The 24,372-nt window shown below is 42.0% G+C and overlaps 1 protein-coding gene across 1 annotated transcript in view; it reads right to left on the bottom strand.

Annotated features, from left to right (window-relative positions):
* EYA4 (EYA transcriptional coactivator and phosphatase 4) overlaps positions 1 to 24,372 on the bottom strand; it is a 236,115-nt gene that overhangs the window by 76,156 nt on the left and 135,587 nt on the right. Inside the window, exons 7-9 of the mRNA XM_054978088.1 lie at positions 16,616 to 16,682; positions 1,678 to 1,820; positions 1,426 to 1,569 (exon numbers count right to left, since the gene is read on the bottom strand). Of these exons, the coding sequence (XP_054834063.1) occupies positions 1,426 to 1,569; positions 1,678 to 1,820; positions 16,616 to 16,682 (354 nt within the window). The remainder of the gene's footprint in view (positions 1 to 1,425; positions 1,570 to 1,677; positions 1,821 to 16,615; positions 16,683 to 24,372) is intronic.

The following is a 24,372-nucleotide window of genomic DNA, read 5'->3' as shown; positions in this document are numbered from 1 at the left end:
TTCAGGGAAGGAGAAAATGAAATAGTGGGGAGAGGAATGAAACACCCACCCACAAGTCCTTTAGTGCCCCTCTCTTGTATGTCCTAAAAGATTCACTGGTACCTCAGAACTGTCAGCCTTGACTGGGAACAAGTTTCCCTTACCTGCTACCTGAAACCTTTTAATCTGAAGTAGTAAAACGCTGAAGCATGTATCGTAGACAGGCAACCCACACACTCTGTTGTTAACATGGAAATTAGGTAAAGAAAATCTGTCTATATCTTTTAGTCTTCTCAGGCATTTTGGGACCTGAGCGAGGTACGAACATGATATTCCAGAATTCTCCTTCAACATAAAAGAGGAATTGGATGTGGGGTAGGTAGGAAGATCCGTATGTTTTTGCTAGTACAGTTTAAATGCTTACAAAAGGTACCATATTTATGCTTTCAAAGATTTACTGTCTACCAAGATTTCCTTCTATTTTCCAAACTGAATGTCAAAAGCAACTTAGTTGATAAACTGGAGTGGAGATCTATTTAATCAAGGAATATACTAGTGAATTATGTTGGCCAGGCATACATGCAGTCTCAAGAACTAAAGAACCTGAACGTTTGCAATATGGGGATTTTATCAGGCTACATGACCTTACTATTTTCTGTTGATGCTGCAGATGAGATCTTAAATTTAGTAGGTACTAGAACAACTTGTAATCAGGATGTAAGAACATCCTATATTGCCAGGATATTTGATGTTTATGAAGAATGAGTTCAAGTATTAAAATATATTTACATTAAATAGAGCATACTGGACTCTAATCAGAACAGCTGAACAAATTTGTGCTATTCAGACATATATTAAGATCTAGCATCCCAGAAGCAAAATATAATCTATGGGCTTTTGTTTTTGCAGATTAATAGAATCATTATTGGAGGAAGATTATAGGTATATTAGGGATACATTTCAAAATTAGGAATGTTGTTTTAGAACATTAACGCATCAGCATATGCATGTGCCAAACAGCTAAATATGACTACTTAGGATAAGAGACCTCCTAGTACAGATATATGGAATGTACAATTCATCAGCCTGGTGGGAAAAAAGAGAAAGATTTTTAAAAATGAAATGACATAGATTTTCATTATGTCTGGGGTCTATTCACAGAAAGTGACTGAAGATTCAAAATAGATTTCTATAACTTTGGTGCCCATTTTAATAACTAATACACATCTAAAATACTGCTATGCTGCTGGACAATGATTGGATTTCCAACATATTTTTCACTATTCATTAGTGGTAAAGGAATGAATAAGTAACTAATGGAATTATTGATTTTAAAAAAATAAATATCAAGATTTTTAAGGTTACTCATTACATACATAAGAAATGCAAGGATTCCAAAATAGTTAAAAAATGGTAAGATAGAGTAAAGAATGATGGATTGCTGACCTGGCATCTGGTAAGAATATGGTGTTTGGCCCGGCTGCGGTGTGGAGAACCCTGGGCTGTAACTAAGGCACCCAGTCTGCAATGGTGATTGTGTTTGGGAAAGTCCACTTTCTGTCTTGATGCCTGGCAACATTACACCCAAATCTGCGTAAGAGATTTAATTTTCAACCAATTTTTATAGATGGGGAGAAAAAGCACATCAATTCCATTTTTTTTTCTTGATAAAGTAAGGAACAAGTGGAAATCAAATACCGTAAGTAGGCAAACTGTAAGGCTGCCCAGTCTGTGAATAGGCTGTATATACTGTTGGCTGCTGCATTCCCGAATATTGAGTTTGACCAGCATAGGCAGACATTGTTTGAGCTGTTGGAGTAGAAAGGATGTGCGGATAGGGCCTAGACAGCAGAGGTGAAAATACAAACAGTAATGACAATAAATACCTGGAAAGTCAATCCCCCTAAATAAAAATAAAATAGTTTAGAAGTCCAAAAATTTGATTTCTTCAAAACTGAGATGTTCTGGTCACATCCCTTTAGGGTTGCCTTTTCTTTTAATGGATGTGCTCTTGTGCCAACAACTTTCAGCAGCACATAAATTAGCCAGGACATAAGTGGCAGAAAAAAAACTTTACCAGCTATGTTTTCTCAAGTTACGGCAACGAATGTTCTTTTTGCTTAACAGTCACAGTGAATCTATCTCAAAGATAATAAATTTACTAAGCTTCATCAGTATGCAAATCCAGAACTTATTTCCAGTGTTATGGTTCAGCAATGGAACATAAAACAATAAAATAGTTTCAACAAAGCGCACACCATAGGGTTCACAGGTAGAGAGCATTAAAATCAAATGCCAAAATTAAGTATGCATGTGTCAGTGCTTGAATGGGAGATTAGAATGCTTACTTGCATACACCACCAGTGACAAAAAGAAAAGGTGAGATATAAGAAACGAAGGAAGCGTTCCTTGAAGTCATGCTTTATATCACTTTAAAAATTAAACACCAATACAATTCCATAAAGAGAAAAAACTTTTCTAATCCCCAAATGTATCTAATAGTGGCATTAGATGTTTAATTCAATGTGGGGTTGATGCCAACATAGCAATCCCATGTCTATTTTTTCTTCCTCTCCCCAGACCTATAGGCAGACCCATGTTGTAATGCTACTATTTAAGTTTCCTGAACCACACCATTGTTCATTACATCTGAAAATGGGGAAAAGCAGTATTTTTTTTTAAGCATATGTGCTTAAACGTCACGGGAATAAAGAAGAGGACTCAGTAGACAGTTACTTTTTTAAACCAGCACTACATCAGATTAATAGTTACTTCTTTCTAATAGTTACTTTCTTAATAGTTACTTCTAATAAGGGAAAATCCCATCAGAATGAAGTAACTATTAATCTGATGTATTATTAGGGAAAATCTAGCAAAATTTGTTCAAAATTAAGGTGAAACCCTGACATGTGTATGCTGTCTAAAGGTTTACTCCCTTCTCTATACAATTCTGTGTAGTGAGAGAGGGGTGCACCTTGGGCACATAAACCTTTTCCTTGCTTCTCTCATGCGCCTGTCTCATCATGCACTAAAGCTGACATCTGAACCAAGAGATTCCCTGTTATTGGAATCCCTTTGACTATAGACACTGAATTTGCTTTGAGAGAATATTCAATATACAAAAAACGCAGCATCTCCAAATGTTTCCTTTTAAGTACCATGTAAAGGAAGACAATGGCAAAACACCTCTGCTTTTTACTTGCCTTGAAAGCACCTTGCTGAGGTTGCCATAAGTTAGTAGAGACTTGATGGCACATACATACGAACGTAAAGAGCAAAGGAAGGATGATGATGATGTTCATCATGAGCCCAATAGGGAACAAAGTCACGAACCTCAGGCTCGTTCTCAATCTCACCACTTATGGGACAGAATCAATGTCAGAATAGCACTTCCATGTCCGCAAGATCAAGACAGGGTTACTGAGTTATCAGCCTATTGTATTTGTGCTACATGCATCAAGACTGTCATCTCTAACTCAAATAAATATAAAATGAGAGACCACAGAGAGTATCAAAAACTGAAGCATTTCAACAAAGAAGCCCATAATTTTCTATTAAAAGTTACAGTAAAAAAAAATTTTTTTTTTGTTTTAAAAATTTTTTATTGGTGAGTTTGAATTTTCAAATTTGATACATACATTCCCTTCATATCTAATTAGTTCTGTTCCCCACCCTTTTCCTCCCCCCTCCCTATTGACTTCCAACAGCTTTCCAACCCTTACCCCCTTTTGTTGCTTAATACTATTTCACTTATATTTTTCTGCAACACATAGATCATAATATCTCTTACTCTAAGCATATTTTAATTCTTTTATACAGATACTATGTTAAATATACTATCAATATAGTATTTGCTGTATACTATACCATGCAATATAACATAGCATGCATTGTAATATAGCATAATATATATTTATCTGCAACACATAGATCATAATATCTCTTACTCTAAGCATGTTCTAGTTCTTTTATGCATATTCTCTATCAAATATACTATCAATATAGTATTTGTTGTATACTATTCCATACAATATAACCTAGCATGCATTATAATATAACATCCCAATATAGTATACAGTGTAATATACTAACACCATACATCATAATATATGTAGTGTATAGTATAAATTTTCTAATGTATCCATTTTACTTTTCCTTTGTTAAACTATATAATCTAAATCAAATTTTCCTAATCATAATATTATCTTAGATTGTTATAATTAAATTTCCCCCTTAATGGTAAAGTCACTTCTCTCCTCCATTTACAATACCACCCTTTAGAAATTCTCAAACTGCCACAGTTCTCCTTTCACATCCCATTTTTTCTCTAAATATTGTTTCAATTTTCCCCAATCAGCAATATATTGTCCTAGGTCAAGATCTTTAAGCTTCCTTGTCATTTTGTCCATTTCTGCCATGTACAGCAATTTGTAAATCCAGTCTTCTATGGTTGGTATTTCTTGTACTTTCCACTTCTGCGCGTACAAAAGTCTTGCCGCTGTAGTCATGTAAAATAGCAATGTTCTATACTGCATTGGAACAGCTTCCATCCCCAAGTTCAGTAGCAACAATTCAGGATTCTTATTTATTTGAATTTGTAAAATCTCATTAATTACTTCAATTATATCTCCCCAATATTGCTTAGCTACTTCACAAGTCCACCACATATGATACAATGATCCTTCATGCTTTTTACATTTCCAGCATTTATCTGACATATTCGTATTCCCTAGCACAATTTTCTTTGGTGTTAAATACCATCTGTAGATCATTTTGTATACATTCTCTTTAATATTCGTACAAGTTGAAATCTTCAGTGTATTTTTCCACAGGTGTTCCCACGCCTCCATTGTTATTTCTTTATGAAAGTTTATTGCCCACTTCACCATCTGGATTTTAACTGTTTCATCCTCCGTATGCCATTTCAGAAGTAATTTATAAATCTTAGATATTTCTTTCTTGCCTTCTTGTAACATCACTTCTTCTAGTTCAGAATTTTCCATTCTTATACCTCCTTTTAAGCAGTCCTAATTATAAAGATCTCTGATCTGTCTATATTGAAACCATCCATAACAAGGAGACAACTCTTCTTCTGTTTTTATTCTTAACATTGAATGTTGTACTTGTGTTATCTCCTTGTAGGTTAGACGTTGCTGCTCATTATCGACAGTTCTCGGATCTATTACTTCATACGGAACCACCTATGAAGGAATTCCATCTTCCATGTAAACCTTATATTTTTTCCAGACTGTGAAGAGGCTTCTCCGAATGTAATGGTGCAAAAACATCGAGTCCGCTTTTACTTTATCATACCACATGTATGCATGCCATCCAAATAATTTTTTATGTCCCTCCAAGGCCAGCAATTTACGATTTTTTAACATTATCCAATCTTTTAACCATACCAGGCATATTGCTTCATAATATAGTCTTATATTGGGCAGTTGGAAGCCACCTCTTTCCTTCACATCCTGTAATACTTTCATTTTCACGCGTGGTTTCTTGCCTGCCCACACAAAGTCTGAAATTTTCCTTTGCCATTTATCAAACTGTTTTGAGTCTCGAATAATTGGAATTGTTTGCAACAAGAACATCACTCGTGGTAAAACATTCATCTTTACTGCTGCTATTCTTCCCAACCATGATAAATTCAATTTATTCCATTTTATCAAGTCTCTATTTGTACCCACAGTTTCTCATAGTTGTTTTTGAATAAATCTATATTTTTCGCAGTCAGTTAGATACCCAGATACTTTACTTTGTTAGTTACCTCACAATCCGTTGTCACCATTAGTTCTTGTTGCTTCTGTTTGGTCATATTCTTGCATAGTATTTTTGACTTCTTTTTATTCACATAAAATCCAGCTAGATCTCCAAATTGCTTTATTTTCTCTATTACCTTTGGCATGTTTTCGATTGGATCTTCTACTATTAACATTATGTCATCTGCAAATGCTCTGACCTTGTAGGAAAATTCCTTTATTTTTATACCTCGGATTGTATCATCCTCTCGTATTTGAACCATCAATATTTCCAAAACCAGAATAAACAACAATGGAGACAGAGGACAACCCTGTCTTGTTCCTTGCTTATTTTCAGTTTTTTAGTTAAGTCCTCATTCACTACAATCGCTGCACTTTGGTCTCTGTAAATTTCTCTAACCGCTTGTATGAACCTTTCTCCCATTTGCAGCTTTTCCATAGTGGCAAACATAAAGTCCCAGTTCAGGTTGACAAATGCTTTTTCTGCATCCACGAAAAAGAAACCAACTTCCCTATCACAATGCTTGTCATAGTATTCAATAGCATTTATTACTGTCCTTAAATTGTCTTTGATTTGTCTATTAGGTAAAAATCCTGCCTGTTCCTCTGCAATGAATTCCACCAGCCATCCTTTTATTCTTTCTGCCAAAACTTTTGCAAACATTTTATAGTCATTGTTCAATAACGAAATTGGCCTATAATTTTTAACATTGGTCAAGTCCAGTCCATCTTTCGGAATCAGTGATATGTTAGCTTCGTTCCATGAATCAGGAATTTTTTGGCCTTGCATAGTTTCATTCATTACCTCTCTCAACAAAGGTGCCAATTCATTAGCCATCACTTTATAGAACTTTGCTGTTAGTCCATCCGGTCCCGGTGCTTTCCCCAATTTCGTTGATTGGATGGCCTCTTTTATTTCTTCCTCTGTCACTTCTCTGTTTAATTTTTCTTTCCATTCCTCCAACATCGTTGGTAGTTTCATTTTCTCCAGGTATTCCTCTATTGAACCCGTTCACGTCTTTTTTCTGGTACAGTTTTGCATAAAATTTATAGAAGGCTTTACTGATGGCTGTTTGGTCCAATAATATTCTATCTTCCTCTTGGATTTTAATTATAGTTTTCTTCTCTTTTTTCTTTTTCAATTGCCAAGCTAGGTATTTGCCAGGTTTATTTGCACCTTCAAATGTTTTTTGGTTCATTTTTTTTCAAATTCCACTCCAATTCTTTGTTGTTCATTGCCGTCAATTGCTCCTGCAATATTTTTATATCCTGATATATTCGCTTCTTCCCTGGTCTTTTCTTAAGTTGCATCTCTTTGGCTTTAATTTTTTCCATTATTTCCTTTCTTTTTTCTTCTTTTCTCCTTCTATCTCTTCCGCCGTTTAAGTCCATCAGTATTCCTCTAATTACCGCTTTGTAGGTGTCCCATACCTTGTGAGTTGATACATCCTTATTTATGTTGTATTGTATAAAGAACTTGGTCTCCTTTCGCAGCAAGGCCATATTGTCTTCTATCTGCAGCAAGTCTTCATTTATCCTCCATCCTCTTTTTTAATATTTTTTCCGAATCTCCACATAATTGGGTTATGATCTGAGCTTACCTTAGGCATAATCTCCACATCTCTAGTCCACAACGTCAATTCTTTGGAAGCCCAGATCATATCAATTCTTGATAGAGTAAAATGTCTTGCAGAGTAAAAAGTATATTGTCTATTTTTAGGATTTTGTCTCCTCCATACATCCTCCAGACTTTCTTGCTCTTTGATCGCAAAAAATGACTTTGGCAAAAGTCCTCTTTTTTTCTGTGCAATTTTAGATTTCTTGTCTTCTTCCAAGCTTGTAACTCCGTTAAAGTTGCCCGCCATAATTATTTGGTCATAAGTCAACTCTTCTAGTTGTCCTTGCAAGTCCTTAAAAAAGTTTTCTTTTGCGACGTTCGGTGCATAAATTCCAATCACCAAAATCTTTTTTGAGTTCCAAATTGTTTCCACCGCTAGATATCTGGCTTCTACATCGCTTAAAACTAGTTTTGGCTGCAGCTCCTCCTTTATGTACAGTGCAACTCCTCTCTTCTTTTTGGAGGCAGCTGCAAATTCATTTCCCAGTTTTGCCAATTTTAAATACTTTAAGTCCTGTTTTCTAATGTGTGTCTCTTGCAAGCATACTATATTACATTTTTGTTTTAGAAGCCAATGGAAAATAGCCTTACGTTTACAAGGTGAATTTAGTCCATTTACATTCCAAGATATAATTTTACACTCCATGGTTACATTCTTGTACTTTTTGGTAAGTCCTTTTCATTGTCCCTAATAAAAACTTCCATCTCATGGCCAGATCTAATGTTCTTCCTTGTTCCACCAAATTCAAATGCCAGTCCTTCCGGTATTTCCCATCTATATCTAATTTTCAAGTCCTTTAACATTTGGACCAGCTCTCTGTATTTTTTCCGCTCCACCAACACCGATCTGGGCAATTCTTTCATGATTCTCACCACCTTCCCATCGACTTCTAGTGGTTCTTGGAATTGTTGGCTTACAATTGTCTCTCTTATACTTCTGGTCGTAAATTGCACAATCATATCTCTTGGTAACTTCCTCTGTGCTGCAAATTTTGAATTAATTCTGTATGCCACGTCCAGGAGAGCTGCAATCCCTTCTTCCTCTCTTCCCAGGTAGCCTGCCAAAATTTCTGAAATCTGTTCTTGGGCTGATTTTTCTGTAATCTCCGGAATTCTGCACATTCTAAGTTGTTTTTCCATTTGTTTACATTCAGCTACGGCCATTCTTCCCTTCATTCCTCTCATCTCTGTTCTCTGCACGTCTGCTAAGGTGTCAACTGTATTCTCTACTACATTTACTCTCTGCTGTGTAGCTTGCAGTTCGTTCTGTACTTGATCAATTTTCTTTGTGAGTTCTGCCATCTCCGATTTGAGTGCCTCTTTAAAATCTTTGAAGTTCTCTTGCATCATTTCTTTAAGCTCTTTATTTCCTTCCGAAACTTTTTTGTCCAAGTTTTCCAGCGCAGTTTGCCACTCCTTCTTTGACATCGTGGGGCTAGATCTACCTCGCTCCCACGAGTCATGAACCTCAGGCTCGTTCTCAATCTCACCACTTATGGGACAGAATCAATGTCAGAATAGCACTTCCATGTCCGCAAGATCAAGACAGGGTTACTGAGTTATCAGCCTATTGTATTTGTGCTACATGCATCAAGACTGTCATCTCTAACTCAAATCAATATAAAATGAGACCACAGAGAGTATCAAAAACTGAAGCATTTCAACAAAGAAGCCCATAATTTTCTATTAAAAGTTACAGTAAAAAAAATTGAAGTATACATTTTATCTTGATTGGTTTAATAAATTAACGAACCAAGAATTGAAAATAAAGACTCTAAAGAGTGGATTTGAATAAAACGTGACAATCAAAATTCACAATGGGCAGCTAAATCCTGAGGCCTGTAGTGGCAGTGGCCACACACAGGCATACCTGCAGCACCACTCGTTCAAACCCTAAAGACTTTGATGGGAGAGCTGTGCTGGCAGCCAAGCCTGGCACAGCCACTGCTGAAAACACCTGAAAACCCCGTCATTCACCTGATGACCCCACCAGCACCCTCTAATGGCAGCCTGGCTCCCATGACAAGCATGCAAGTGGCAAGCAATGGCACAGCCAAAGCGTGGGCCATGATCCTCACTGGCTACCAACACCTGAGGCATGGAATACCCCGTGGTCACCAGCTCTGGAGTCCCAGCAATGCAGAGTCTGGAAAACAGCCATTCCTACCGTCGTGCCTGTCACAAGGAGGTCATGGCTTGAAAATCCGCCAACACTTCAGCAGAGATTGCCAGCATACAATCAGCCCCGGTGGGGACAAACCAGCTGGTCAGGCTGGACATTTGGGTCCTGGGCATGCCAGCCGAGCCCCAAGAGGCCACCTGTCCTCTCAGCCCTAGCACATGCCATGTCCACTCTCCGAGGGCCAGGGTCATCCAGTGCATTGGCCAGCTCCACTTCCGACTCCCCTCCTCGTGGCTCAAATCCAGGTCCAGTGGTGGAGTGGACCCTTTCCCTGCGGCCTTCTTGGCTGCGGCCCCCAACAGCCCCGGAGCGGTTTACCTACACAAGAGAAGGGATGGCACTAGTGGCCAGAGAGAAGCGCTGGCCCCATCCCAGGCCCCTTGTCCAGCCCAATCTGTACTGCTCCCCACCTCCATCGTGAGTTCACCAGTTAGGACCTCGATACTGAGGCAGACCATCATGCCAGGAGGGATCACCACACGCATGATCGCCTCCATTCTGGGCAAACCCTCATGCACTGCCCACTTGTATGGGGTGCTCACAGCGATGAGGGTGTGCACATGCTTCCAAGCTAGCCTGAAGAAGTCATTCCAGTGCTTCATGGTGGACAGCTCCATCCATGTGGCATGCCCCAGGGCTGACACCTGCTCCAATACCATGTACCAAAAGGCTTGATGGGAACTGGTGGCCAAAGCGCCCCTGGCTGGGATAAGAGTGATACCGGCGTGCTCCACCACCAGGTTGTAGAGGAGCACCTTCTCGGCCTCAGTCCAGTTTACCTGTCACTGGCTGCCACTCCTCTGGGGCACTGTGGCCATGCCACACCCAGAGGAATGAAGAGGCGAGGCCATGCAGCATGGGAAAGCTCAGAGAGAGGAACATCTCCTCTGCCCCTGGCCGGCAAACCACAGGATGGACACCAAGAAGCTGGAAGCCACTAGCAGGTTTCAGGTCACGGGCCATGTGGACAGAGTAGATATTGGGCTCCAGGACAGATGAAATGCGGACCCCACTTTCCCCCATTAACCCTGCCCTCCCCCTGCAGCTGCCATGCAAGAAGACCTCATCTGGTGCCTACTCCTGCCAACCCTGGTCCCAGGCATCTGCCTACTCCACCTCCTGCTGGCACTGTATGATTGGGTGGTACATTGACACCAAAGGAGGCCCAGTGCCAGGCAATAGTGGGAGTGCACCTGCACCCTCCAGGTCACAGACAGCACCTGCCTTGACTATTTCAGCCTCTATAGGGCAGCCATCCAGGACCTATGTGAGCAGCTTGGGCTGGCACTCCAGGGGTGAGCTCCAGCCTCCAGGACCATTCCTGTCCTGCAGAAGGTGCTGCTTACACTCCATCTCCAGGACATCAGCTCATTCCAAGGTGTGGTGGCCAAAGTCCTGGAGGTCTCCCAATCCTCTGCAAGCCATTGTCTCTACAACTTCCTAGATGGCATGCTTGGTTGCCTCCGGGAGCATGTGCACTTCCTCACAGAGGAGACCAAGCTGGCCCTCATCCGGGTCAGGTTTGAGCCCTCACAGGGTTCCTGAATGCTATAGGCACAGTGGACTGCACGCAAATCACCCTCTGTGCCCCCAGAGAGAAGCCACAGGTTTACAAGAATCACCACCGCTTCCACAGCACCAATGTTCAGGCTGTGTGCGACCAGCAAGGCATCCTCACAAACCTCGTGGCTAAGTTCCCCAGGAGCATCCATGATGCCCAGATCTTTGCTGTGTCCAGCCTTAACTGACTCCTTGCCACTTGGCCAGATGGCAAGAACTGGCTGCAGGGTAGATGGCCGGGGGGGGGGGGGGTGTTCCACGGGTAGTAGGCACTGACAGCTTCCCTACTTAGGCACATGACTGGAGCTAGTCGCTCCTCCTGTACCCGTATCAGTTGGACAAGCTGGCAGACTGCTGCCTGCAACCAAGCTCACCGGGGCATGTGCATGGTCATCGAGAAGGCATTAGAGCAGCTGAAGATGTGGTTTCGATGCCTGTACCATACGGGCAGCCCCTGGCAGTCACAAAACTTGTGATTGTCTGTGTCATGATCCATAACATTGCAACCCGGCAGCACCTTTCACTGCCCCCAACTGAAGCTCCAGGAGAAGAGGTCTGGGATGGGACCCCAGCTCTGCCTCACCCAAGCCAGCAGGCGAGTGTAGTGACAAGGGCGCAGCGATGTGTGAGCAGGTGCATGAGTGACTCTGATGCAGCGGCCACTAAACGGTGAATGGCACCTGGGGGGTACCTAGGCCGGTGCTTGCCTGGCAGCCCAGGACTGGGGACCATCCCTGTGGCTGTGCTGAGGGGCTATCCCAGAAGAGAGGGGGAGAGACTGTCAGTCACGGAGGAACTAAGAGGCAGGGAAGAAGTGGTTGCTTAACATAAATTTTATTGAACTGTCAAGAGTGAAGAGGGTGTCTGGCCACGTACTGGGGACGAGAGCTGCATCCATTCGTGCAGTGGCCAGAGGGGGAGCTGATGTAGCATGTGTTTGCAAACTCCCTCCTGCTGCTACTGCCCTAAGAAACATGCACCCTCTCCAGGAAGAGTAAGACCAGAACAGCAGCACCCAGTGCACAAGATCAGCCTTCCAAGTCTAGGAGAAGCAGCTCCATAGAGGCAAGCAGGGGCAAGTTCCGGAACAAATGCCCATTAAAAACCATGGGAGAGGCTGGAAGGCTCATTGGGAGTGATGGGAACCATGAATGCTTATTGACTTGCAGCGGCTCCATTGAAGCACATCACTGCATCGAACAGACACAAGGGGAAAGCGGGGTGGACCTCAAGAGCCATACTCCGGTCCCAGGATGATGGACCCCAAAGTGGAATGATGGCCTGCGGGACCAGAGACACTGCTCTGGGGTTGTATCCCCAGCACATTATTCCCGAGGTCCATTCCTGTCTCCTCTAACAGCAAAAGGGAGAGTGGTCAGGCCTCGTGGGGGAGAAGCCCCAGAGACCCCAGCACATTGCTCCACCTCCCCACCCCCAGCATCAACCATACTCCCCACATGCAGTGGTCTTCTGCCTGGCTTATCAGATGCCAGCAGCTGTGTCAGAGGATAAGAGTCTGACATGGGTCCCCACCACCACACACAGGCAACACTCTGTCTCACACTGCTACCTGCTGTGAATCTGAGTGGGGGGAAGGAGTGAGAGAAACTGGCTGGGTCTGGAGCCTCTAAGATGCCACTGGACACCTGCTCCTTTTGGCAGTGGAGCCATACAAAGGCACGAGGACACCTGGAGCCTCTTCTGGGCCACCCCATCCGCCCCAACCCACAGCCAGAGACCATTCGTTGGGAAGTTTGAAAGGGCAGCCCTACAGAGATTTGGAGGGGAACTACTGTTACGCAGAGGCAAGCAAACATACAGGGGGAGAGTGGTTGTTTGGCACAGACTTTATTGAACTGCCAAAAGTGAAGAAGTCTGGATTCATGTTGCCAACTGTGCCTGTTAGTGCAGCAGTCAAGCCAGGAGGGGCATTCCTCGGGCTGCTCTCTCAGGAGTGGGGTAGACTCGCGAGCTGCCTGGGGAACCCGCTGGCTTGGATGGCAGTCAAGAAGGATTACTAGGGGCTGGAACGGCCATGCTCCTCAGTCTCTCTGAAGGGTTGTGACTAGCCTGAAAGGAAAACAAGACACACATGTGGTGAGGGGCTGTTCTCATGCAAGCCATGGCCAGGTCTGCCACATCCTGGGAGGGTGTCCATAGCCAGGGGCAGCGGCAGTGGCTCTTTCATCACAGGTGTTGCCAACAAACAGATGAGGGATGACCCTCCAGCGAGAAGGTGCTCCTTGTCTACATCTAGCTGTTCCATTCCTGTGGCAGCTTGGAGTTCTGATCCTGTGAGGGAGACAGTCATGGGATTCTGTGACTGCCATTGCGCAGGAATTATGAAAGCAATAACCCAGTCACCCTGACCTGCAGCTGCATTCTCTCCTCTTGTAGAGGGAGGAACCCAGCAAATGGAGTCTCAACAGAGCCACATCATGGGCTGCTGGAAGCCCCCCACAGCTGTATTGAGTGCAACTCTATGGGTGACTGCCTCTGCGGCAGACATGGGCTGTGATGGCTCACAGGCAGGGGCTGTGCCCCTCAGGAGAACCTTAGCCATGGGGGGGGGGACACGGCCCCAAATTTGGGGAGTACAGGTGAGGGTAGAGGGGAGGCTGGTTTGCACAAGCAAGCTGGGGCAATTGCCTCCACAGCCCCCTTATCTGTCAGTGCACCCTCACCCCTCCTTGGGTGAGGAGTCAGGTAACCTGCAAGGGAACCTGGGACTCTGAAGATGGGTAACTTGCAAGGGAACCTGGGTGGTAGTCAGATATTCTGGACTTAGCTCTCCTCCCATATGTGAGTGCAAAGCACTCCCCATATTTCGCAAAGTTCCCCCTTTGCACTCTTGCCCCGCCTCCACAAGCATCCTCTTCTGCCTCACATTCTAAGTCCCCACAGCAGGAGGCTTCCAGAAGAGTCTCTGGTTGCCTTCCCACTTACCTGGGGTCATGGGCACCCTGGCCAGAGGTTATGTAGGTGTCAAGGGAGCTGATTGGGTGTGGGGAAGGAGAGTAAGATGCTGTGGGGGTGTGAGCTGATTGGTCCCTGCGGTGGTTGGCATATTGTGCTTCACAGGACCACTTGGGTGAGGCTGGCTGTGGGTGGAAGGCAAGCGATTTTCCCATATAATGGGCGCCTATGAGCTATGCTATCATTCTTCATGGTGTAACTTTCCACTACAGTAGGGGTAGTTCTCAGGTCTGGAGCGGTTTATGAAGCCAACTAACTCACACACCCCTGAGCCTGCCCCCAGGCTGCCGGTGGAAGGACTTATGCTGCAGTTATACTGGTGCCCCGCTACCATGGCTGGGTGCCAATAGAGGGCAACAGCAGCACTGCACTGGCAAAGGGGGGTTACACCAGCGTAAGCCTGGGATACATTGGCATCCTCGTCATCCTCCCCAGACCTGGCATCAGAAGAAGACTCACCTGAGCATCCCCCACCGTCTGAAGTATCCTCACGGTGCCGTCCCCTCCTGGCCTTCTTTCATGAGTTACGGCCCCTCTTCCGTGCCGGTTGTCTCTCATGTTCAGGGCTGCTAGTTGTGCTGGAGCTGCTGGAGGGGGATGCCGCCTGCTGGCGCACCCGTGCTGGCGCCCTGGCAGCCCTGCTTCTCCCATGATGGGGAGTGCATCAATGGGATCAGGAACAGCATCTGCTGACCCCTCCCCCCAAGGCCCCCAGTTGCTTGACATTTTCAGTGAGGATTTCCACTGCCTGAGAAAATCCCTGGAGGTTGAACCCGATCCCTGGCTAACTGGATGGCCTACAGGAGGAGCTGAAGGATTTGGGGCCCCGTCTGTGATCACTGCCTGAAGCAGGAGCAGTAACTAAAGGCTTCAAGCTCTCGTGTCCCTGCTGCAAAGAAGGGGCTCTGGCCGGATGGCTCTCGACCTGGCGTTCCCCAGCATTTTTTGATTGAGGAAGGGGTCAGGGCCTGGACTTGCCAGCCTTAGTGGTGGCCTTGGCCCCAGCAGAGACTCCATCAGATGGGGCAGGACCCACCCAAGCTGCCTTCTTTGGAGGACAGCAACCCTGTAAACTGTAGCCCCAATGACCAACTGGCTCCTCCCATGACCTCCTCCCATTGGGCTGTAAATGTTACCCTGGGGCAAGGGAGCAAGGGGGGGGGAAGCAACACTCAGCTGTCCACAGGAGCTGCATGTGGCCTACTGGTTCATGTCCCTGCTGTTGCCCTGCAGCAGTGCAAGCCGCCTGCTGCAGGAGGGCTCCTGCTGGTCCTGGAGTACGTCTCCGTGCTGCCGAGAAGTCTCTCCAGGAGGCGCTGGGGTGTTGGAGTGCGCGCCGAGGCTGAGCCCCCGCAGAAGCACTGCTCTAGAACGAGCAGAAGGCCAACACCGCTGCCACTCATCAGCCAATGCCTCCACTTGCCTCCATGCTACCAGGTAGCCTCTCCTGGAGGTGCACACCGAGGCTTAACCCCCGCAGACATGCAGCACTCAGAACGAGCGGAAGGCCAATGTCACTGCTGCTTGTCAGCTGCTGCCTCCGCGCACCGCCGGTCAGCCACTGCCTCCATTCATTCCCTGCTCATCAGCTGTTGCTGCATCACTCTGTCCACTGAGCTAGCAATGACAGCGAACAGCAAGTGGCATCCCCCAGGCCGGCATCAAACAGAAACACCATGGAGGGGAGGGGCAGTCTTGCTTAAAGCCCCACACCACAGACCTGGGAGGAAGCCCTGCCTCCCAGGTCTGTGGGGCTCTCCTTGCCCCTGACTGCTTCTAGCTGGCCAGCGGTGATTGGCCGGCCAGCTGTCTGAACTGCAGCTGCACAGGCACCCGCAACAAACGCTGGGAGCCCCGCAGCCAGGAAACATGGCAGCCGCCACGCTACTCACCCTACGCTTCCCCTCACTGCCCACAACTGGCGCCTTCAGGTGAGGCTGGGCTCCATTGTTTATGCCAGCATAAGTCCAGGACACACTGACATCACTCTTCGTTGCCTTCCTGAGCGCTTTTGGCCCCCCGTCTCAGGATTGTGCTGGCAATATGATATTCATTTCCAATCACTTTATTTTCTGTTTTTTGCTGCTGTCATAATTTTTTATCATATAAAGTGTAATATATATATTATTATTACTAGTACATTATTAAAGTAAATCCAGTATTTTATAGATAATGACAATGACTGTATGGATATACCAGGGCTTTTTTTTTACAGACCCAAACTGAAAATACAGCAAGTTAACTAGCATTATCAACCTAAACTACCATCTGGAATAGATAGGTTTTATAAAAATATTCTGATCTAAATCATAAATGGGTTGTAGCTTACCTTGCAAATATACATTGCAGTCAAACCTAATTTAGAAATTAATCTAAGTCTACACACACACACACACACACACACACACACACACACACACAAATACATTTTCTATATTGCAACAAATAACATTCACTTTTTTGCTGTATTAAATATTTATGCAAAATAAATGGCCTGAAATGGAAGATAACACAATAACAACTTTTAAGGTCACTAACTTGGAGGGATATAGCTGAGGCGAGTACTGATGCACAGATCTTGGACTGTAGCCACTACTTGTTATTACTGAAAAATAGAAATAAATCACATAATGAATCAATGGATTGACCAATGAAGTTAAAATTTACAAGCAAAAATGTATTTTATAAATAAAATCAAACATCTTATTGAAGTGTGATTTCTCTGGTCAAAGGTAACATGAACAGAAAACACTAGAAGTGTTGGGTTCTACATTTTACCAACATACATACATGCAGTGGAAGTGCAGGGTTTATTTGCAAGTTGTGATTCACCAAGCCAAACACAGCCCTACAACTTTGTATGGTGCTCCACCAATAGATTTATAAACTTGTTGCTCCTACTATGGAGGGTAAAAAAATGCATGTATATCAAAAACTTCGAATGCTGACTGGTGGCTTGTATTCGGAATAGAAGTTTACATTTCGGTAGATCTGCTTTTTCTTAATGAAAATTTAGTTACAAAGTCATTAAGAATCTTTCTCTTTAAAAAAATTAATCATGTACTTTTCTCAATCATAAAAATAACTAGTTATCTTCTCAGTTGCCACAACACATGTCAAGTTATAGTAATATCAAAAGTTCTATGATAATATAAAACAGAGCAAAGACCTCTAATACTTGAAAATAACCATGCATAATAATAGATAACAAGATAGGTAGCCGTTTTAGCAGTGGAAAAGAGCAACAGTCCAGTAGCAGCTATAAGACTAACAAAATTAGTGGTAGGGTATGAGCTTTCGTGAGCCACAGCTGACTTCTTCAGATACAGCTAGAATGTGAGTCCATCTGTTCTTATATCTTGGAGAGAGGAGTGATTACAGAAGGTGAATGACAATAGCTGGTAAATGACAAAGGCAGGTGTGATTGAATAGGGTGGGGTATGCAGAGGGGTAGTGGGTGAGGAGAGATTAGCATTCTAATGAGACAGGAAGTTAATGTCTCAATTCAGTCCAGGTAGATGCATAGTCTTGAGCTTTGTTATCAGTTGTCAAGTCAAGTCAAGTTTATTATTACAGTCTGCGACCAGCACATATAAAACCATTTGCAAATCGGTTTAAAAACAATGGTTGTTGGGGGTTTTCCGGGTTTAAAAACAGTTGAGACTGGATACAGGGGAAGAACAATGAATAAATATAAGAGTTAAAAAAAATAAGATCATCATAAATTAGTTGTTTAAAAGGTTAAAATACATTCAGTCTGCCTTATGCGATTTACGTTGCTTGTAGACCTGGGCACAGAATCTTGCTACTTGACGTGTTGTCTGGTGATTCCGATCAGACAAAAGATAGTAACTTCCAGGGAATCTTTCTACTAATGGACTGATGGTTTCCGCTCTAATTTTACTATGACTTGGGCAGTTAAAGAAGATGTGCTCCATTGAGTCAATTTCTCTTAGGGGACAGGAACAAAGCCTAAGAGAGTAAGGGACAGCTTTAAACTTTCCTTCCAGAAGTGCAGAGGGTAGAGTCAAACTTCTAGCTAAAGTAAATGCCCTTCTGGAGTTACTGGATTCAAGAAAGTAAAAATAGGCTGCAGGAGCGGCAATATATTTAGTAGTATTGTAACGAGTCAGTTCCCGTGTCTAAAACCAAGTTTCAACTTGCCAAGAGAAAGATGGATCTCTCTCCGGGGAAGCCGAAAACAGTTAGTCTTTAGACCTGTCAAACAGATAAGTTCTTTGAACCAGCTGTTTATCAGTACATTTATTTATATAGGGTTCAATATTGCTTTGCAACTCCTTATCAAACACACAGACACTAATCTAGAGTTTATTTCACTTTATTGAAAATACACCCTAGTTTTTAATGAAGCAAGCAATCAAAATATAAATGGCTATTAATATGAATCCTATAACAATAGAACATAGAAAGGCAATAAGAAATAAGTTCACTAACATTTCTCAATAAATCCTAAGTTTACATTGCTCAAAGTTTCTATGAAATACATAGGTAGAAATAGGTTCTCACCTAGATTCTCCCAAGAGATTTCTTCCATCAGTACCCTGCTTATTCTTTCTGTGTTTGCAATTATATACCTAATCATATGTAAATATTTAGGGTCTATTCACATGATAGCACAAACAAATATTGATTGGTTTGACACTTCACTGAATATTCATAATTTCATAGTACAGCCTTCTAATTAGTTAAAAAATTATGTCATAATCTGAACTGCACAACAAAACTACAAATCTCTAACAAGTGTCAGGAAAAGTTAAGTTGGACGATCACCATTGGTTGAATCTCTGATAGAGGAACACCAATCTCAGTAGAGTCCACTATTTTAATTAATTGTCAAAGGATGAAAGCACACCTGCTGAATTACCTTATACATAGAAAAAATACACTGAAAGTTCATGCAAAGTATAAAAGTTCATCTAGAGAGTATAGAAGCTAGGCCTAGTATTGTTCAGTATTGATTATTGGCATATGATCTTAATCTATATTAGCATAACAGTATCTGAAGAAATAAAACCTGGTGTTCTAAGTAAATCTGTTTGTCCGTTATCAGTTGCAATTCAGCAGTCTCTTCTTCTAATCTTTCTTTGAAATTCTTCTGCAGGAGAACTGCTACTTTTAGGTCAGCAACTAAATGTTCTGGATGATTAAAATGTTCCCCCATTGGTTTTTGAATATTTTGGTTCTTGATGTCAGACTTATGTCCATTAATTCTTTGTCAAAGGGACTGGCCAGTTTATCCAACGTAGAGAGCGGAAGGGCACTGCTGACACGAGATGGTGTAAATCACATCGGAGGATGAGCAGGAGTATGAACCTGAGATGGTACGGCTGATGTTGTTGGGTGGGTCTACTGATGATGTTGCTCGGATTGATATGACAGCAAAGTTGGCATCTTGGTTTGTTGCAGGTCTTGGTACCAGAGTCCATGTTAGTGTTAAGTAATTTATCAATGTGGGTGAGTAGTTGATTCAGGTTAGCAAGCTGTCTGTAAGTAAGAAAAGGTCGGTTCCCCAGTGCCTGTGTGAAGAAAGTGTCACACTCCAGCACAGGTTGTAGGTCATTAATAATGAGTTAGATTGGTTTGAGTTGTGGGCTGTAGGTGACCACCAATGGTGTTCTGTTATTTTCTTTGGGCTTTTCTTGTAGCAAGCTGTCCCTGGGTGTCATTCTGGCCAGAACACAATTGGTGGTCACATACAGCCCACAACTCAAGACCTTTTCTGGCCAGTCCCTTCAACGAAGAATTAATGGACTCACATTCTAGCTGTATCTGAAGAAATCAGCTGTGGCTCATGGAAGCTCATACCCTACCACTAATTTTGTTAGTCTTATAGCTGCTACTGGACTCTTGCTCTTTTCCAATTGACAACAACTAATGGTAGGTAACTTTTATTTTATTGTTTGATTTTTTATAATGCTTATTTTTGGTTAAGAGCTCGAAGGCAGAGAAGCTTTATAAAACTTAGCTCTTTTTTTAGCTTGTAGGCCACAAATGACTAATTTAGGTGTGTGAGTAGTGGTATGATAAAAAAAAATTGGGCCTAGTAACTTTGTTGTTTTATATACGTAAACATTTGGGAGTCAAAAAGTTTTCTACTATATAGGACCTCAGTCAAAGAACTGCAAAAGCCCATGTGCATGATGCTGCTGAGGATCTCTTAAGAGTATTGTTTGGAATCCATGCATTTTACTAATTACATTGTTTAGCTAGCTCTCTCCGTTATTGTCAGACAGACCCAAAGGATAATACTGTACACTTAGCACAGGTTTCCTGCTGAAACCTGATTTCTCACATGGACCAAATTTGAAATTGCTTGTCTATAATCCGGTGCCACCTACCTTAATACAAAGGTCCTATGCATACAAGAAGCTCCTGAGGATGTGAGGGATATAATAAAGAAGAACATTCATATTCACAACTATATGCATGAATGTCTCCACCACTGCAGTGAATAGTAAAGTTCACATGGGAACCTTGAAGCAACTTGGGATGCCAGGAAAACTTTATGTAGGTAGCAAACTTGAGTTGGAGTTTTCATTCCAGCATGGCTTCGTTTGAATTTTAGGACTGGCTAAAGAAACTATGGCCTTGAAACAAAGCTGCTTACACTTCTCCGAAGGACTACCCTATTGAAATTTGTGACCTTTTTCCTTTGGACAGTTGGTTTCTATGCCATACCACACACACTTTTTCAAACTTAGTATAGTTTCACATCAGAAGAGGTGACAAGGAACTGCAGTGCTGTCTAGAACTAACAAGCCTAATTAAAAAAAAAAGTCTAAAAGTCTACTTGGGCACATGGAACTAGTTTTGTGGTCCTTTGGATCCTGGCTCATTTTGATAGCATCACAAATAAAGCTCTCTACATAAAAAAGCAAAATGTTTTACACACATACACCCCCATTGGCAGGAAACAGTCATTACTTCTTCAGAAGAATCATGTTCTTTTAATTTCATACTGAAACAATCAGCAGCTGAAGTACAGTAGCCATCAATTGCATACATGCCTGTACAAAGAACAGCTGTATTTTTTCTGAGCAAGTCTAAATTATGATTATCATATCCTATTCAAAATTATTAAAGAGTACTGCCTAGCTTGGACTGATTCCAAAAATTTCGAAGTTTCTCTTTCGTCTAACCATCTGTCTTAACTAAGACAGATGTGTTCTAAATATATGAACACGAAAATGTTGAATCAAACCCTTTGGAGCAAATCCATACTAGGCAAACTTATTAGGCCATCTGCTGTTCATTCACTTTTGAAAAGATTAAAGTAGTACACAGAGTAGCAGTAAAATTTCTTTAGTCTAATCGATCATAATTTTACTTCAAAGTAAGTTCTTCTTCATTATACCATAATGGTTCTAGCAATCAGCCTCCAGAATTGGAGTACGTAATGAACAGCCTAGCAATTCTTTTTCAGGCTAGCAATAAGAATCATACAACTAATTCAATGTGCTGAAGTAGCCTTTAGACTCTAGTTTCTTGAACAGAATTTTCCAAAGCCTCATGACAAGCATTTCTAGAATTCAAAGTAGCTTTAAACACAGATCCTGGTGTGGCATGGAACATCAAAAATCCTACAGAGTGAGTTCAAGACTTTGATCTCATTTCAGAACCCTGCCTGTGTCTAATAACAGCTTTACCACAACCTAGCCCAGATGAGTCATGCAGCAGTGGCTATCACTGCTGGGCCCTGATAAGACATGCAGCACCACCAAGCCCTACAGCAGCCACCAGAGAAGCTGTGTAGCAGCAGCTGTCAGATCAACCATCCAAGGCTGGTGGCTGCAGCAGCCCTGCAGATCATTAACAGCTAGGCATGGCATTAGGACTGTGATGGTTGATCGAGTTGAGATGACTGTGAGGAGGCAGGGAGTGAGACAGCATGCTTGTACTCACTCATACTATCTGCATATTGACTGAATGCATGTGTAGTTTGGGCTCAGGAACAGCCACAATACATGGTTGGGCTGCAGGCCATGAATAAGTGAAACTGAACTGCAAATTGCAAAAAGCGAGGGCATATTGTAACTTCACAGCACTTTGGTTCTTGGCCAACACAAAGTATAAGTAATGAAGGAAAGTTTGGAATAGTTTTAATCATTTTCTAGTACACAACGTTAGGGTGAAACTGTAAATACAATAAGTTGACATTTAGCAACCATTTTAGAATCTCCATTCTGTTCTGAAGAAACAAATCCATTCCAATGCAACATAAGTACAATGCAAGCTAAGTACAATTGTCCATATAAGCTCAAAAATGGCTTTGTATTTATTTACATCTTGAATAATCACACTTTTTGTAAAGAAATTCAACTCTTTTTATGACGACAGGAAATGAACGTTTGACTAGTGTTACTGGATATATTATTCTTTCTTGGAGTTACTTGGAGACCTGAGTGCAAGAATATATTCCTACTACAGCCATCTGATATAGGGATGTGCAATTTGAGTTCAAAATTCGGTAAAATACCGAATTTTACCAAATTACCAAACTTAAAAATATGCATTGTGAACTTTCAAAAAGTTTTTTTTTAAAGATAGGCTAGTTGTAGGTTTTCCCCATAGGAAATAAAGGAAACTGGAGGTGGATGGGGGCACCTTCTTTGGGGGGCAATAAAATGACCCTCTATGGTCCAATCTCCTTGAAACTTTGGGAGGAGGGGGTCGTTAGAGGATAGTTAGGAGTAGGTCAACTGCTAATTCAGTGGATTTTGCTTGCAAAATGCCACTCTCAGCCTCCTAGATAGCCCCCATAGTTTTCCAGATAGAGAATAATGAAGATTGGAGATGGCTGGAGGCACCTGGGGTGGGGTATAGAATGGCTCCCTGGGTTCCAATCTTCATGAACTATGTGGGGGGGAGGGGGTTATTAGAGGACAGTTAAGAGTAGGTCCCCTGCAAATCTGGTGAAATTTCGTCTACCCCAGGTCACCGGAAATTTTTGAACTGCGTTTCCCATGGGAAACAATGGCCAAATTTCATCGAATTTGCTCTGTATTACTGAACTAAACTGTAGAATAAATTCAGTATTCAGGAATACTGAATTTTTTTCCAGTTCGATATTACCAAACTGAATCAACTGAATTTTTTTTAGAGATCACACCTCTAATTTGATGTATGGAAATCCTTCAACTCATGCAAAAAGCAAATTAATATAACTTTTCTATTATAACATGAAATACAGTTATTGTGTAATAACAAGATAAGGGGCAGGCTCCTCCTGGTTCACAATCCTCTTGATCACTATTGGTATGTATTAAACCACACAGGCTACATGATAAGATGGGGAGATGGAGAATAAATGCTGAAATGAATAGTAATTAATCTAATGAATGAGTGGAGGGATGGCTACGAAGGAAGGTGGTAAGCAAAATTACTGACATCTGGGACAGACAATCAGCATAAGCTGCCCATCCCAAGCCATTCTCCTGACAACTGAGTTTTCCAGCTTTATTTATCTGTGATCAGTTTGTATTCTCTTGTAAAAGGTTTGTATATTGTCTTTTAATATAATATTTTCTCCTATAATATCAGCTAATTAATTAGTCAATTGATTTTTATCATCATCAGGATTTCGACACAGCAGTTTAAGGTACTTCCTCATTTTCTGATTTGATCTCTTCGCATTTGATCCCTTCACTTCTGCTCTTTGTTCAATATCCTGCATCACAACATTACAAATATAGGTCTCACAGTCAAGGTTTCCACAAAATAGGTTATAGGAAACTTAAGACTTCCTCAGAATTAGCACCTAACATCAAACTTTATATTAAATCATTAAATGATGAACAAATGCAGTGCTCTGTCCACGTACGGTATTTTTTTTCTGTGTAGGATGTGCCACATTTAAATTAAGTAAAATGTTTACAATGGTTTAATCCTATTTTAATTATATTTAGTAAGGTTATCTATTTTAACTGTCCTGATATTGTCTGTTTAGTTTAATACGCAATAGTTTTGGTGTTAACCTTTATTTATTATTTTTTTATTTATTTAAAACATTTATTAGCCACCTTTTCCATCTTGCAGGAACTCAAAGCAGCTTACAATATAAAAAAATAAGGCATAAAATTAATAAAACAAAGCTGAAAAATACAATCATAAAATGAATAAAGCAATATTTAAAAACACAATTTCAGACTGCCAATAAAACAAAAAGTTCTGAATAAAACCATCATCAGCTGCCTTCTGAGAACTGTACTACAAAAAGCCCTCAAGAAACTACTTATCACACTACCAGGTGTGTTGCATTAGCAATATACAATACA

The sequence above is a fragment of the Eublepharis macularius genome, chromosome 1 (genome assembly GCF_028583425.1).
Source record: "Eublepharis macularius isolate TG4126 chromosome 1, MPM_Emac_v1.0, whole genome shotgun sequence".
Taxonomy (NCBI): Eukaryota; Metazoa; Chordata; class Lepidosauria; order Squamata; family Eublepharidae; genus Eublepharis; species Eublepharis macularius.
The sequence above is the reverse complement of the archived record's forward strand: the minus strand, read 5'-3'. Positions and strand labels throughout refer to the sequence as shown.